At 39.7% G+C, this 14,659-nt stretch overlaps 1 protein-coding gene across 5 annotated transcripts in view; it reads left to right on the forward strand.

Annotated features, from left to right (window-relative positions):
• The window catches only part of WDFY3 (WD repeat and FYVE domain containing 3), a 130,559-nt gene that overhangs the window by 37,800 nt on the left and 78,100 nt on the right, over positions 1-14,659 (forward strand). For 4 of the 5 annotated variants that reach the window (XM_081020608.1, XM_081020605.1, XM_081020607.1 and 1 more), the window contains exons 10-17: positions 126-227; positions 2,200-2,393; positions 3,166-3,623; positions 5,647-5,730; positions 9,196-9,373; positions 10,343-10,557; positions 11,908-12,020; positions 13,854-14,085. In XM_081020608.1, coding sequence (XP_080876734.1) covers positions 126-227; positions 2,200-2,393; positions 3,166-3,623; positions 5,647-5,730; positions 9,196-9,373; positions 10,343-10,557; positions 11,908-12,020; positions 13,854-14,085 — 1,576 coding nt within the window. The remainder of the gene's footprint in view (positions 1-125; positions 228-2,199; positions 2,394-3,165; positions 3,624-5,646; positions 5,731-9,195; positions 9,374-10,342; positions 10,558-11,907; positions 12,021-13,853; positions 14,086-14,659) is intronic. The other variant, XM_081020609.1, reaches the window with a different exon arrangement.

Raw genomic sequence — 14,659 nt, forward strand, 5'->3', positions numbered from 1 at the left:
AGTGATTGTTGTACACCAGCCAGCACATATAATATAGGAGCGATACTCTGAATTAATGAGAAGTTTGCATGGGCATATATACACTGCATTTTCTTTCATTGTAGCTTTTCGAAATTGTTTTCTAGGGGACTCAAGAAACAACAGTTCATTTGAAGACCAAAAACAGCTTGCTTTGCTGGTTATGGAGACCTTGACGGTACTGCTTCAAGGATCGAACACAAATGCAGGTATTTGGCAAATGGCTGTTACATCGAATGAACCTATGTCTCTTAATGCTGATAGCTGCCCTTGGAATGCTCTTAAATCATAAAGACCAATATAGAGTTATGTAATCTGTTTAGATGTGGAAATGCTGTGTCAAGCAGGTTTTTGACCTCCTTGGAAGGAGGATACATTAATAGAATACTGAATTTGTTTAATTTGCTTGAATTTCCCTTAGCAGAGGATAAGATTATTCTAGAATGGTGCCTTTCAGATATTTAAATTTGTAGTTTTAAGATGCATTTATTTGAATAAAATATATTTAGTGATGAATTATTACTTTCACTTGCTTCTCCTGATAACTGCAGTCTACCAAAAGTTAAATCAATAGCCTTTTCCTATAAATGGTTGCTTCTTAGTGTGGGGTAGGTTTGTATTAGTCTGGTCTTGACAGTAGGAGGAATATGTTTACTGGCATGTTAATGCAGTCTAGCAGTTTCTGTTCCCTGACAAAACATGACTTTGTCACGGATCATGATCTTCTTCCACGCCTGAAATACAGTGGTACCTCCATCTACAAACTTAATTCATTCCGGATGTCCATTCTTAAGCCGAAACATCCTTAACCCGAGGCGTGCTTTTCCTAATGGAGCCTCCTGCCGCCGGCACCCTTCCCCTGTTTGGCTTCCATTCATTTTCCGGGGCAAAGTTCGCTGGCCAGAACACCTACTTCCGGTTTTGCAGAGTTTGTTGGCCCAAGAGTTCATTAGGAGGACTGTTCATAGACGGGAGGTACCACTGTAATTGCTTCAACATTTCTCCTTTCCCCTTTCATGGATGTGTTTTGAGAATGTGCATGGGTGCCCCCTTCCCCAATGGAGCATTTTCTGGAAGATTTAGGAGTCTACTGTAGCTTCACCTGAGCTCATTCAGTTCTAGTTTTCAATACTGTCTTCTAAGGTGGGGCCAAGTGCTTGCTCAAGGGCAAGAAGAGATATGGCAAAACTGGACACATCACCGGAATAAAAGGGCCATCTTTGCTGGGGCTAATGGGAGTTGTAGTCAAAAACATAGGATGTCACCAGATTGTCAAAGGCTGGGGTAGAACTTTGGAATGAAGCTGAAATAGAGTCTGGTAGGACAGGGGCATGTAGCTGAAACTGGTCTGTAAGTATCTGTTGGCTTCTGGAGTTTTAACTGGTTCTGCTTACTCTGATCACATCTTCCCATTTTGGGGGTTTTTTTTAGAGACTTCCCAGATTGACTATTCAGTTAGAGTTCAAATTCAAAGCCCTAAATGGATTGGGACCAAGCACATAAGGGAATACCACCACCCATACCTACCTGCATAGTGAGATCATTGGCAGATTCCCTGCTTTCAGCTACCATCTGTTAGAAGAAAATTCCCTTTTAATAAGAGAAGTCTCTTTTTGGTGGCAGCACCCCATTTGTGGAATGTCCTCCTTGAGGAGATTTGCCTGGTACCAGCCCTTAACTTCAAGGCACCAGGCAAAATCCCTTTTCGTCAGCCAGGCATTCTGAGCACCTTGATTATTTTAAGCTGTGATTGTTGTTTCTGCTTTTATATGCTGTTAGGTTATTTTTAGGTTTCTGACGGTTTAATTTTTGCATGGTTTTAACTTTTGTAAGCTGCCAAGGCGCATATTGGATTTAAGAGGATATAGAATGTGCTGTATAAATGTATTAAACAAATAATAAATATTTGCACTGTAGAATATCTCAAGCCTGACTGAAGTTGCGGAATTACCAAGAACATGCAGATCATATTTTATGTTTGCTTGTATTACAGCTATTTAGTGCTTATCCGCTTGAGTGGCAAGCTAAGTAAGACCCTTTATATCCAATTTTAAATGTTTTCAGTCATCTCCGAGATCCCAGAAATTGCAAGCATTTGTGCCAGTGTGGTTCATTAGAAAGTGCTGCCTAGATCTACCTGGTGGCATCATACCTATTCCACTGTCTTTGTTTTCATTGTAGGCATTTTCAGGGAGTTTGGTGGAGCGAGGTGTGTACATAACATAGTAAAATATCCACAATGCAGGCAACATGCACTGATGATAATCCAGCAGTTGGTGTTATCACCAAGTGGCGATGATGACATGGGGACTCTCTTGGGATTAATGCACTCTGCTCCACCTACAGAATTACAGTTGAAGACTGACATATTAAGGGTAAGTACATTAATGAAAAAATGTATGGATGTTTTAACACTTCTTATTAAATTACTGTTTCAGATGCAATTATATCTCACTTCACATCACTGATCTCAAACTTTCTTTTTTGTGGGGGCAGATAAATTGAACTGATCGTATTCATGTACTCAGGCAACACAAATGAACATGAAAATAAATACTGAAAAGTTATATAATAATAATAATAATTCTCAAATAAATAAGAAGTCTGCTTCTCTGAAAAATATAATTCACATTTATGAACCTTCGAGAATTCACTTAGCCAACATCTTTTTTTGCTTAAGTGATTCCCCAATTAAGATTCTGACAGTCAGCAGAACTGACTTCCAGCCGTTTTCCACCGTTGTTGCAGTTCTGGAATTCTTTCATATTGCATTTTCTTTCAGTCCACAACTTGGGATGGTTCACAGAACTGCAACTATTTTACTTTTTCACAATTGTTATTAAAATCAAAAGCTTCCTTCAGCCTGGTTTTTGCATTCATTGTAGAGGTTTGTGTGTGTGTGTGTGTGTGTGAGTGAGAGAGGGAGGGAGAGAGAAATTCGTATTTCTGTTGAATCTTGAAGCTGGTCTACAAGTTCATCACTCGAAAAAGCTCTTTGTATCTGATTTTACTCACTGGGGAAATTTAAAAACTTCTCTGTGTGCATATGCTTCAAATTAATCTCGGAAGCCTTTGTCACTGCAGTGTTTAGAACAATTGACCTCTGTGACATCCTGTTTGTTCTGTCTTGTTTAAATATCCGTGTAGGCCCTGCTGTCCGTGCTGAAAGAGAGTCATCGCACGAGAACGGTTTTCAGAAAAGTTGGTGGATTTGTGTATGTCACATCTTTACTTGTTGCCATGGAAAGATCCTTGTGCTCTCCACCTAAGAATGGCTGGGAGAAAGTGAACCAGAACCAAGTGTTTGAGCTGCTCCACACTGTGCTCTGTACCTTGACTGCAGCAATGCGCTATGAGCCAGCCAACTCACACTTCTTCAGAACGGAGATCCAGTACGAAAAGTTGGCCGATGCTGTGAGGTTACTTGGCTGCTTCTCAGACTCCAGGAAAATAAGCCCTTTTAACATCTTCCCCTCAAACACTCAGCCCTTTCAAAGACTGTTGGAAGATGACCTCATATCCATGGATTCGGTGTCACCCACGTTAAGGCATTGCAGCAAACTCTTTATTTACCTCTACAAAGTAGCTACAGACTCTTTCGACAGGTATGATTGGCAAGGTTTGGGGTGGAGTCGGAAACACAGTTATGTCTGGGAATCGCATCACTCATTTCTATCTGACGTTCCCTAAGGGGGTTGTACGCTATTATTTTCTTCTGAGATTGAGAATTGGCAGCCATTTTTAAGTGCCTGTCTTGTAGACAATGATTTATTGCTGGTGCATCCCTACTTTGAGGTTGTGCATGTGGAAATTATGATTCATAGAAGGGGTTGGGGTAGGACAGAAGGTCTAACTTTTGGCAATAATGATTGTTAACTACCTGTCCTCTTTGCAAGCAAAAGTAGATAGGGCTGCTGTACTTCCATTAGTTTACAGAAGAGAGGATTTTGGCAAGTTGAGCAGAAGTTGCTTCTGCCAAAATTCTGTCTCCTCTGCAACTCTCAGAGGCAACAGGCGTTCTATCAACTTTGGTATTGTAAAGTAATCTGTATAGTTACCTAACCATTTTTTAAAAGATAGCACCATTCCCTGGCCTTAAACTTTGGATAGCTGTTTTGTTGGAACAGTTTCCCCTTCATTTGTTAGTAAGTTTTGAAACGCCTAAGAAAGGTTGTAGGTTTATTTTAAGGTATTTTGTTTAAGGGCAGTAGTTGGTTCTTCATTCTGTTGTATAAGACAAATCAAAACAGAGCTCATTTTAATACAGGCTCAAATAAAATATGGGACATTTAAAAAAATATGTACGATTTTAAATGATACTTTGAATTCAATGAATTTTAAAAGAGTTAATACCTTATTTGTATCTTAAAATATTCAGTAGCATTGGGTCTCTGGGAATGTTGCCTTTGATATATAGTGGCTAGCACTAGGATTATAAAATCAGTACATTTAAAGTTAACACTCCATAACATAGACCCATTTCCTTTTGCTGAGCTTGTTTACTACTTCTGTCTTGGAAAATAATAGGTTAGGCTGGTAACTTCCTGAGCTTTGATGCTTCTTGTGTAGTATGTAACATTAATAGCTCTGTTGCTTTTGATGAAGAGGGGCACAGGCATGGAACATTCTTCCCCCATTATTCCTTATTTTATTTACCATATTTTTTGCTCTATAAGACTCACTTTTTCCCTCCTAAAAAGTAAGGGGAAATGTGTGTGCATCTTATGGAGCGAATGCAGGCTGCGCAGCTATCCCAGAAGCCAGAACAGCAAGAGGGATTGCTGCTTTCGCTGCGCAGTGATCCCTCTTGTTGTTCTGGCTTCTGAGATTCAGATTTTTTTTTTATTGTTTTCCTCCTTTGAAAACTAGGTGCGTCTTATGGTCTGGTGCGTCTTATAGAGCGAAAAATACGGTAATTGCAAACACATTTTGTGACTTCAAAACTTCATGCAGTTTTGAAATTCAGCCTTCAAATTAGCTGTACTCTGGGTTTCTCTTTGTTAAATATTGCCAATTGATTTTAATGTTTTTATAAAGTATTACTGGCATGATCTTTAATTGCTCAGTAAAATAGTGATTTCAAATTTGTAGTGGATAGAATTGGGGGGTACTCTATCTGATACTGGTTAATACTGGAATTTAAGAAATCTGGGTTAGCTTTGTTGTTACATAAGTATTTCTAATCCATTTTGTCTTTCCCATTCCTCATTATCTGTCTTCTCTTCATCCCCTTTGTTCTTAAAACTCATTAATTTTTGCAGACTTGCTTGGGATATTATATTAGTCCTGATGAAATTTTAATCATATCTGGTTATCAGTATGTATTCAAACTTGGTTTTCTGTTATCAGTCCCTGATCTGCATCAGTTTGTTTCAAGATATTAGGCTGTTTAGAAGCAGATAACTCAAAATATAAACAAACAAATGAAAAGGAAAATCTATTCGTTTTAAAAAAACACCCTATCTGTTTTGTATGTCTTAGTTTTTACTTCATGTGCTCTTCGTCCTTTGCTCTGGCTAATTCTGCAGTATGTATTTCTACTGGTGAAACTGTAAAACTAACAAAGCTTCTAGCCTCTTGTTTTCTTTTCTAACCTCTCTATCCCCTCCACGTTTGTTTTGTCTGTAGTCGTGCTGAACAGATCCCTCCTTGCCTGACAAATGAGACTTCTCTCCCTTCTCCTTGGGGCACACCAGCTTTGTCGAGGAAAAGGTACTGATCCTTTTAAAGAGAAGTTGCGCTTTCTACCGCCTTCACACCTGTGTTCTCTGTGTTTCGTTAGCTTCCTCAGAGTGAGGTCTGTTACTGTGCTTCTCTGTTCTTCCAAGAATTGTCAACTGGCTGGCAAGTTAGTAAATTCACATGTAATGAAGCCCCATTTTGAAATATTTGGGAAAATACTTGGTGCAGAATAAAGGAAATCAAGGAAGTCAAGGTTCACAACATTTTGAGTGAATCGGTTGCCCTGAGACCGCACACAGGAGGGTTTTTAAGGCTTGGTCTTTGTGCTGTAGAATTACGTTAGAGTCCTGTGGTGGTAGAATGGACTATACCAGTTTGAACTTCAGCCTGGGGCATCAAAATGTTGAATTCTGTGCTAATAACGAAATTCGCTGTAAATAGAAAACTAAGCACGGCGGGGAGCAGCTAGAGCCAGAACTTTTTTCTTGATGTGCTAGGGTGTTTTCTTTTTGGGTACTTCTAAGGAGCATTTGATGTGGTGGAGCATTCAAAAACTTTCAGTATATTTTTGAGTCACTGATTTAAAAATTGTATACTGCCTCGAGTTTTCTTTTTAAATAGCAGCAAAAAGCAGTTAGGTATAATTTTTTTCTTAATGATTGATCTAAGCTACAGAGTCAACCAGTGCACAGGGAGTTCTATGCTGATTTTAAAGTCCTTTGTAAACCTGGCATTTCCCAGGATATAATTTCCCTTTTGCTCTCTCGATCTTTTACTACACTCTTGACACACTGTTCCTTCCTGCTTCCTTAGTCCTTGAATGAATTCCCCTCATTGTGTTCTTTTTTTGATTACCTTATTATATAATGCATTTGTAGTATAATCCTAACTTGGAAGTTCTGCTGACTGGAAGGGGCTTCTGGGAAATCCTGAACCCTCGCTTCCTGTGTTGACTGGCGTGGGCCTGCCAGGTTTTGGAAGTGGTACAATTCATTCTCCCTTCCGTAGGATTACTCTGACTTTCAGTCAATTGAAGCAAACATTTAGCTTCTAGATTCTTCTTATTTTCTTTGTGTTGAGAGTAGTTTAAAACATGCTTGAATGTCTTCAGAAAGTTTTAACAATTTCTGCTGTTGTGCTTTTTTTCTGCTACATTGTTTGTGTTTAGTGTGTGTTACTGTATAGGGGCTCAATCTGCTTTGTAATAATTCCCTTGGATGATATTACAATATATCCCATCAACAATATGTTTTTGTAGACTTGAACGTTTCAGCAATACAGTTCATCATCTGTCTTGCATGCTTTACTTGAGATTTCTGCATTGCAGGGGGTTGCACTAGATGGCCCTTCTATGATTCTGTGATGGTTGTGAAACTTTGTGGCATGGGTTTTTCCATTGGCTTGGAAACAAAGAACTATGAATGAAAGGAAGGCATGTAATGGCATACTTCCATACTTGTGGAAGCCTTGTTTTAATGCAGCACCATACTTTATTGGCAGTGATTCAGGCTGTAACATATCAATTATATTGGGAATATGGAAAGGTCTTTTCTGTGCAGTCTTTTCAGCAACAGCTTGAACAAACTAAACTTCTCCGAACTTTCCATAGAATCCTTTCCTATGGATTTGATAGCTCACCCCTTGCAGATAAACCATTTCCTGTCTCCTCACAGTGGTTAGCCGGTTGGGAGAGGGCTGTGTTGTTGGGCCTCATCCCTCTTCCTGTGTGCACACTTTTCTTTCCCTTCCTGATTTGAACATGGATAGGATTCAGCATGCTTAGTGCTGATGGGGGATGTGAGACTGCTTCATGGTTACACTAAGTGGTGGAAGGGAGAGGAAATTCACATGGGAGATGGTGGGAGTGGGCGAGTGCATGATTCCGCAGCATTCTTCCGTTCTGGTCACGCTTAGTAGATCAGGAATGTTACTTATGTGCTGAACGTATGAATGGTCTGTAGGATTTTCCATTCCTTGCTCACATGGCCCTCGCCCAAGTCAGTCTTGACTTGTTATTTGCCGGTAAGATCATCCTCGTCTAAAATATTACATAAAGATTTATAGACAGCTGGAGTAAATAGTAAAAAAAATTTTGCAAGCATGTCTCTAATAGATCATGGAGAAATATTTCAAATGTAATAAGAGGTTATTAAAAATCTCTTCCTGGGGAGCTGCATCGGTTTGTGTTTGGAAACAGATTATATATTGGAATATATATATTAATCTGTTTGGAAACAGATTATATATACTGTTCCTTGGGGGTGGGGTGGTTGTTGTTTTTCTTCATTCATGTTACTGTGGTATTTATTAATTGCAATAAATTATAGATGACTACTGCAAAACAAAACATTACCAGCAATATTTAAAAGCACAGTTGGAGAGGTAGAGAGCTGAGGCAACAAAATCATCCGTGAAGAATCTTTAGTTAAGATTTGTATGAAACGGTTGCAGAATCCTCTTGGGGTCTTTAAAAACTCTTCTTTCAGTGCACAAAGCTCTTATCCATTGGTAATTACAGTTGCCAAGTGTTCTGAGTCCCTTTTGGCTGGGCTGGCTTCTGCTGTTTAGTCAGAACTCCCCCCCCCCCTTAGGAAAGACATTTTCTTGTTCTTGTGATCCACAAAAGTAACAACTAAAAAATATGTAAGTGTGCTGCACACCCTGTGCTTATATTAAGCCCCTTTGGTTATTACCAGAGTATCATTATCTGCCGTGCTTAGCAATTCCATTCAACGTGCTGTGTGCTGATTTGTCATTCTCCCCAAGACTGAGCAAACGTCACAGTCTTGATGACAGAGAAAGGGTGTGCAAGTAACCCTGCCAAGAGCTGTTCATGCTCGAATGAGAAGTGGTGTGTGGAGGGGACAAGTATGCACTAAATCCTTTTACAAGTGGTCGATTTCAGAGCAACTTTTGAGGAGGCAGGGTTATGGGGCTTTTCTGAGAGAGTATTTTAAAGCAGTCTTGAGCTAACTAGTTATGAAGAAAGACACACATCTCCTGTAATTAGAAAGACATAAGGGGACTCTTTAACAGATGCAAGCTTATGTTTCAATCCAGATTGGCCACTTGACCCAATGTTTTCTTGGAAATTTCACCTCCTTAGGCCTAAACCTGTTTCGGTGCATGAGAAATTACCAGTTAAGTTTACAGTTCATCTGGGCTGCCAAGTATCTCAGAGTCATGAAGCTGAAAAACCTAATTTGTGGTTCTTCTTGTTTGCTATCTGGTTTTTGCCATAATGCCTGCAGGCTTTATCTCTATATCCACAAATGTTACTGGTGTAATTTTCCATTAAGCTGGTATTCTAGGAAGAGCCAGCAAGCAACATCTATGCATGTGCCACATCTGAAAAGAAGATACCACCTGGAGCACATATTATGGAAAGTGAATACCAGAAAAGCCTTGGCATATTTAATCCAAATGCTGTATTTTGAGAAAAGCTTAATGTTGCATGTGTGTTAAAGCCCTATTATTTTTCCTCCTTACCTTTAGGCACGCATATCATTCTACTGCAACACCTCCAGTATTTCCTCCCAAAAACCCTACTGATTTGAAACTGCACAAAGGAACTGTGTCTCTGCAGAGTTCAGATGCCGTCATCATCCATCCTGGAGCTATGCTTTCCATGTTGGACCTCTTAGTCTCTGTTGGGTCAAATACACAGCCAGAAGTGAGAACCTTTTCAAATATACTGCTTACCCCTATAGGGTTAAGTTAAGAAAGCTTATAAAGGAATACATTGGGGGAGTTTAAGATCTGTTTTAACCTAATTAATTGCTTTATCTTAAAGTTAACTCTTGAGCTTTACTAGGAAGCAGTGAATTTTAATCTTAGACACTGTACAGTTATTGGCTTGAATAAAAAAGAACAGCACAACCAACTAGTTCCATCTGATTAAAGAAGCTCTGGATTTTTCATCTTCTAGAACAGTAGCTCCCTGTGCTACATAGCAGACAAAGCACTTTTGAAATGGGAAGCTAGGGTGTTTCCAAAGTTTATGGCATGACATGAGGACCTGCTGGGCACTTTGAAATGTTTGAGAGTTCCTAAAGAAGCTAATTGGATTCCAGCCGTTACCTACAAAATACATGCCAACTTGAGAACTCTGCCTTATGAGATTTAAAGGTGCTCATCATTTGTTAGTCCCTGATAGCTGTATTTCAAAAAGCCAAAATCAGTAGTAGCAGAAACCTGACTTTTCTAACAAAATTGTTTGTTTGTTTGTTTTAAAAATATAACAAGCATCTACACTGAGCGTAGGTGAGTAAAGTATAGGACAGAATGCTTTTGTCAGCTGATAGTATGAAAATATGTGAGTTGGACATTATTTCCGTTTATAAAACACTACCATAGTTCTTGTTCTTGGCTAATTTGATCAGTAAAATGTCCAATAAAAATGATCTGACTTTAGCAACCAGAATCCCAAAGGCTATTTTAAGTGCTCTTAAGAGTTTGTGGTTGTCCTGACGTTGTTTTTTTTTTTTAACCCTTTCTTTCTTTGAGCAGCAGACCACTGTGCAATATCCTAAATTTTACACACACACACTTGCTGGAAATGGTGAGTGACACAGTTTTCGTGATTGTTTTCTTACAGATTTGTTTTGTCTTTGTCTCATTTATGCCTGTGCAAAATTTGCAGCATGCCCTAGATCTTCAGCTAGCAGTGGCCAACATCTTGCAGTCTCTAGTGCACACCGAAAGAAATCAGCAAGTCATGTGTGAAGCTGGACTCCATGCACGACTTCTGCAGAGATGCAGTGCAGCTCTTGCTGATGAGGACCACTCTTTGCACCCCCCACTCCAGAGGATGTTTGAAAGGTTGGCTTCTCAGGCGTTGGAACCGATGGTGCTGAGGTAAGTAGAAGAATGGGTTTAATTCAAATTCTCATAATTCACATTTGATTTGATTATTTGATTTCTAGACTGCTTAATATTAAAAATATATATCACTAAGCGGTATACAAAAAACTGAAGCAACAACAGGCAATGTAAACAAGAAATTACAAAAATACACAGCTACGTATAAAAATGTTACATTAATACAAAGTTGCTAATAAAGACGAATCAATATCCATTAATTTTACTTTGACACACACCCCACTCAGCCTCCAGGTTCTCGCCCAGAGTCCAAACAAGCTCTCAGCTCACCCACAAAAGTCTCACAACTATAGTAGTTCCTGGAAACAGAAGACAGCAGGTGTTTTGAGTTTCCCAGGGGGTCCAGAGGATGGGCACCCCTCACAGCTCTTTCTTCACCCTCTGTCCTCTCCTCCTCCTGCTGCTTGTTGATCATGGACATTAATGTATTTTATTGAATTGACATGGAGGTTGGGTTTAGGATTATTTAAAGAGAGAGAAGAATGAATCTGGTATTAAACTTCCTGTTTAAGTACATTCTCTGTTGCTGTTTATCATAGCTCCGAGACAGTGAGAGAGTTCTTTTGCACGGTGCAAAACATATTTAAATAGGTCAGCATTCGAAACTGCTTCACACATGACATGGGAACAATCTCCACATTTTAAAAAAAGTATTATACGCTGTCACTTTCACAAACACTTGTTTTGCTTTAAGCACCTTGATAATGAAGTTGGTGATTTGTGAACAGGAGAAGCTTCACGAACTGAAGCAGCTGTTGTGCTTTACTGTTCTATCCTTTAGGGTGAGGGAGAGTGGGGGAAGCTGAAAGAAGCACTATAAAGTTGAACTATGATGCACTGAAAACTATTTTAATATTTCAGTGGCCCTGTAAAATGCATATATGGGAATATGTTCATAAATGTTAGTTAAAATGAGCTGAAATATGTATGCAGTCTTAGATTGTCTAAATTGATAGCATTTGAAATCAAGCACTTGAGGGTGATGTGTCTGTATCTTTGTCTGTTTCTGCACCTGTACCTACTTCCTAATACGAAAAAACCCACATAATTATGCCAAGAGGATTTTGGCTCCTCTGAGACATAATGCCTAAGACCACACGGACGTTGGTGAAGTAGGTGTGGATTTCTACAGTTCTGTTTTATATTTAAATAAAATTTAGGGTTCTTTTGGTCTGTATTTTGCTTTATTTACTTTCTAAATAGTTTTTGATTAAACACATTTTAATGTATGTACATGTTCGAGTGGCAGCTGTTGCACTTAATCAAATAAAAGGGAATGCAAATGACTTTGAAGCCTTTCTTATTTTCCCTCTCCATTTTCTCTAGGGAATTTTTACGTTTGGGAAATCCTCTGAATTGTGGAGCCTGGGATAAGAAGCTGTTGAAACGATACAGAGTGCATAAACCAAGCTCACTCAGTTATGAGCCGGAGTTGAGAAGTAAGTGTTTTTATGTTTGAAATAGTTTTGAGGCACTCATTAGTAACCGCCAGACTGAAACCTGGCCATGCTTCAACAATGTTTCAGAGAGCTAACAAGTGAGATTTAATTAATGCTTGTAGGTAATGACAAGGAGTGAGGATTTCCCTTATAGAGCCTAACGATGGTTAGCAGTTGGCAGCAATTCTGACCCTAGATGTGGCCAGCTAGGACACTGGATCTGAAACAAGTGTACAGCCCTGCTTTTAAGGCAGCTTTTTCTTTCCTGATTAAAGATCTGCTGCTGCATTCACATGTGCATGGCGGTTTCGAAACTTGGCTTTTCTCGCAAGGAAAAAGCTTTTCACCCATGGATATAAAGTTGTAAATTTGAGCAAACGTCTCTTCCCTGCCAGTTAGATGAATCAATCACTACCGTATTTTTCGCTCTATAGGACGCACTTTTCCCCCTCCAAAAATTAAGGGGAAATGTGTATGCGTCCTATGGAGCGAGTGCAGGCTCCCTGGCTTCATCAATAGCAACGAGAAGCCTCCGAAGCTTGCGCTTTCGCTGAAGCCAGGAGAGTCTGGTCTTTGAGGCTGGCGGTGGGGGAAAGCAGCGCTCCCCCCCCCCAGCCCCACAGGCTCGGGGGGCAGCGGGAAGGCGCGCGACGCTGGAGGGGAGTCAGTACTGGCCGAGTCAGTCCCTTCTCCCTCCTGTGGGCTTTTGCAGGAGATGGGGGAATTCCCCCACCTCCCGCAATAGCAGGGAGAAAGTCTGGGAGAAGTGAACAGGCTGCGTGCAGCCTGTCCGCTGCTCTCAGAGCTGGGGGGGGGGGTCATAATTTTTTCCTTGATTTCCCCCTCTGAAAACTAGGTGCACCCTATGGTCAGGTGCGCCCTATAGAGCGAAAAAATTTTGTGGGTGTACGCAAAGCTCAGGCTGTGTGAGGCAACTGCCTTACTGTTACAGAATGATGGACTCATTGCTAGATAACACTGGTTCTTAAGGAGAAAGAGGGGTGATGCTTTCGGTTCTGTCACACACGACAGTGATGAAGAGGAGCAAATCATGCTAACGGGGGGGGGAGTTGGGGGTTGGGGCTGAGCTGTAAGGATCTGCTCCTCCAGCTGTTCCTGATCTCTTAACAAAGGTTAAAGGGCAGGCTGCACTACACCTGTGCCAGCCTGCTGTCTTGAACTGCTATTACAACCTGCCCTTTAATGCTTTTCTGTTTCCATTTACTGCAAAGCAGGATAGTTATTTTTTCGTATGGGTAAACCTCTGCCCTCAAATAGTGAATGGTATATACTACTGGGTGCTCCCAAATTTCCATTTGTTTTACTGATATTACAGCAATTAAGACCTACTTTTTTTAATTGCAAAGAAGAAAGGAAGGATTTTATTTTCTCTGGTCACAGCCCAGTTAATCTGGCATAGCAGAACTCAAGACTGCTTCACTATGTTGAGCTCATTAGGACTTGGTTGATTTAATTTTAAATACTTCCATTTATGTAGGCTATGTTGTAGTTAATTAACCCGTGTTTAGAAAACCTTGCATTTGTGTAGATAAAGCTTCTGTTACAGAAGTTTCACAGGCAGTTAATTTTGACGCACATTGTTTGCAACCACCTGGAGTCCATTGGTGGCTGCACCATGTAAACTGGTAGTTGTGTGAATCAACAGTGGGTTGAATGGCAAACATATTTTGGGACTTTGTAGGAAAAGACAAAATGTACTTTTGTCCCTTTTATTGTATTTGGGTTCCCTTACTGACAATACTAATCTCGTGTGGATCTTCTATTATTATCATTTATTTTAAAAAGTATTTCGTTTTTCAACTTCTGCTATAGATAGCATGATTACATCAATGGAAGGCCTGGGTACTGACTGTGTGTTCAGTTTACATGAAGATAACCACTACAGGATAAGCAAGAGCCTTTTAAAACCAGCAGAAGGAAGCACAGTACCCCTGACGAGGGTGAAATGTTTGGTTTCCATGACAACCCCACATGATATTAGACTTCATGGCTCAGCAGTTACTCCTGCATTTATTGAATTTGACACGTCTCTTGAAGGGTTTGGGTAAGGTCTCGTAAAGGCTCTTTTCTTACTCTTTTCTTGTTTCAAAATAATGTTTGCAGTTCCTAATTAACTTCTTTGATTTTCAAAACCATTAGTTGTGCCATGGAAGGCTGCCTCTGATATAATAATGCACCTAATTCAGATGATGAATTCTTTGAGTATAGATGCTCCCACAAAGCAAATGTGGGTTATGTAGGTTAGATGTTTTGTGTGTATTTTAAAAACCCTTTCTTAGCAAAGAAGTGGCACCGACATCCAGTTCTCAAAAAAAAAATCCCTTCGTTCCCTAGAAAATTTTTGTCAGAGGAAATGGAATGGAATCAGGCTTGGAGAAATATAATTAATAATTAAAGTAGCAGCTTTGGAAAGGCAGTTCAGTGATCATGGAATAATCTCAGCATATTTGATTATTGTAGATTAAATATACACCTTAGCTTTCTTGAGTCTGTTTTACTCAGTTTTTTATTCTTCTAATCTGTAAAGAGGCTTAATCTGCAAAGTTGATATCTTAAAAGTATGCATTAATATTAAATTCTGTAATTCACTTATTGAAGTATTTATACAAGGAATTATC

The sequence above is a fragment of the Podarcis pityusensis genome, assembly GCF_964106645.2.
Source record: "Podarcis pityusensis genome assembly, chromosome: 9".
Taxonomy (NCBI): Eukaryota; Metazoa; Chordata; class Lepidosauria; order Squamata; family Lacertidae; genus Podarcis; species Podarcis pityusensis.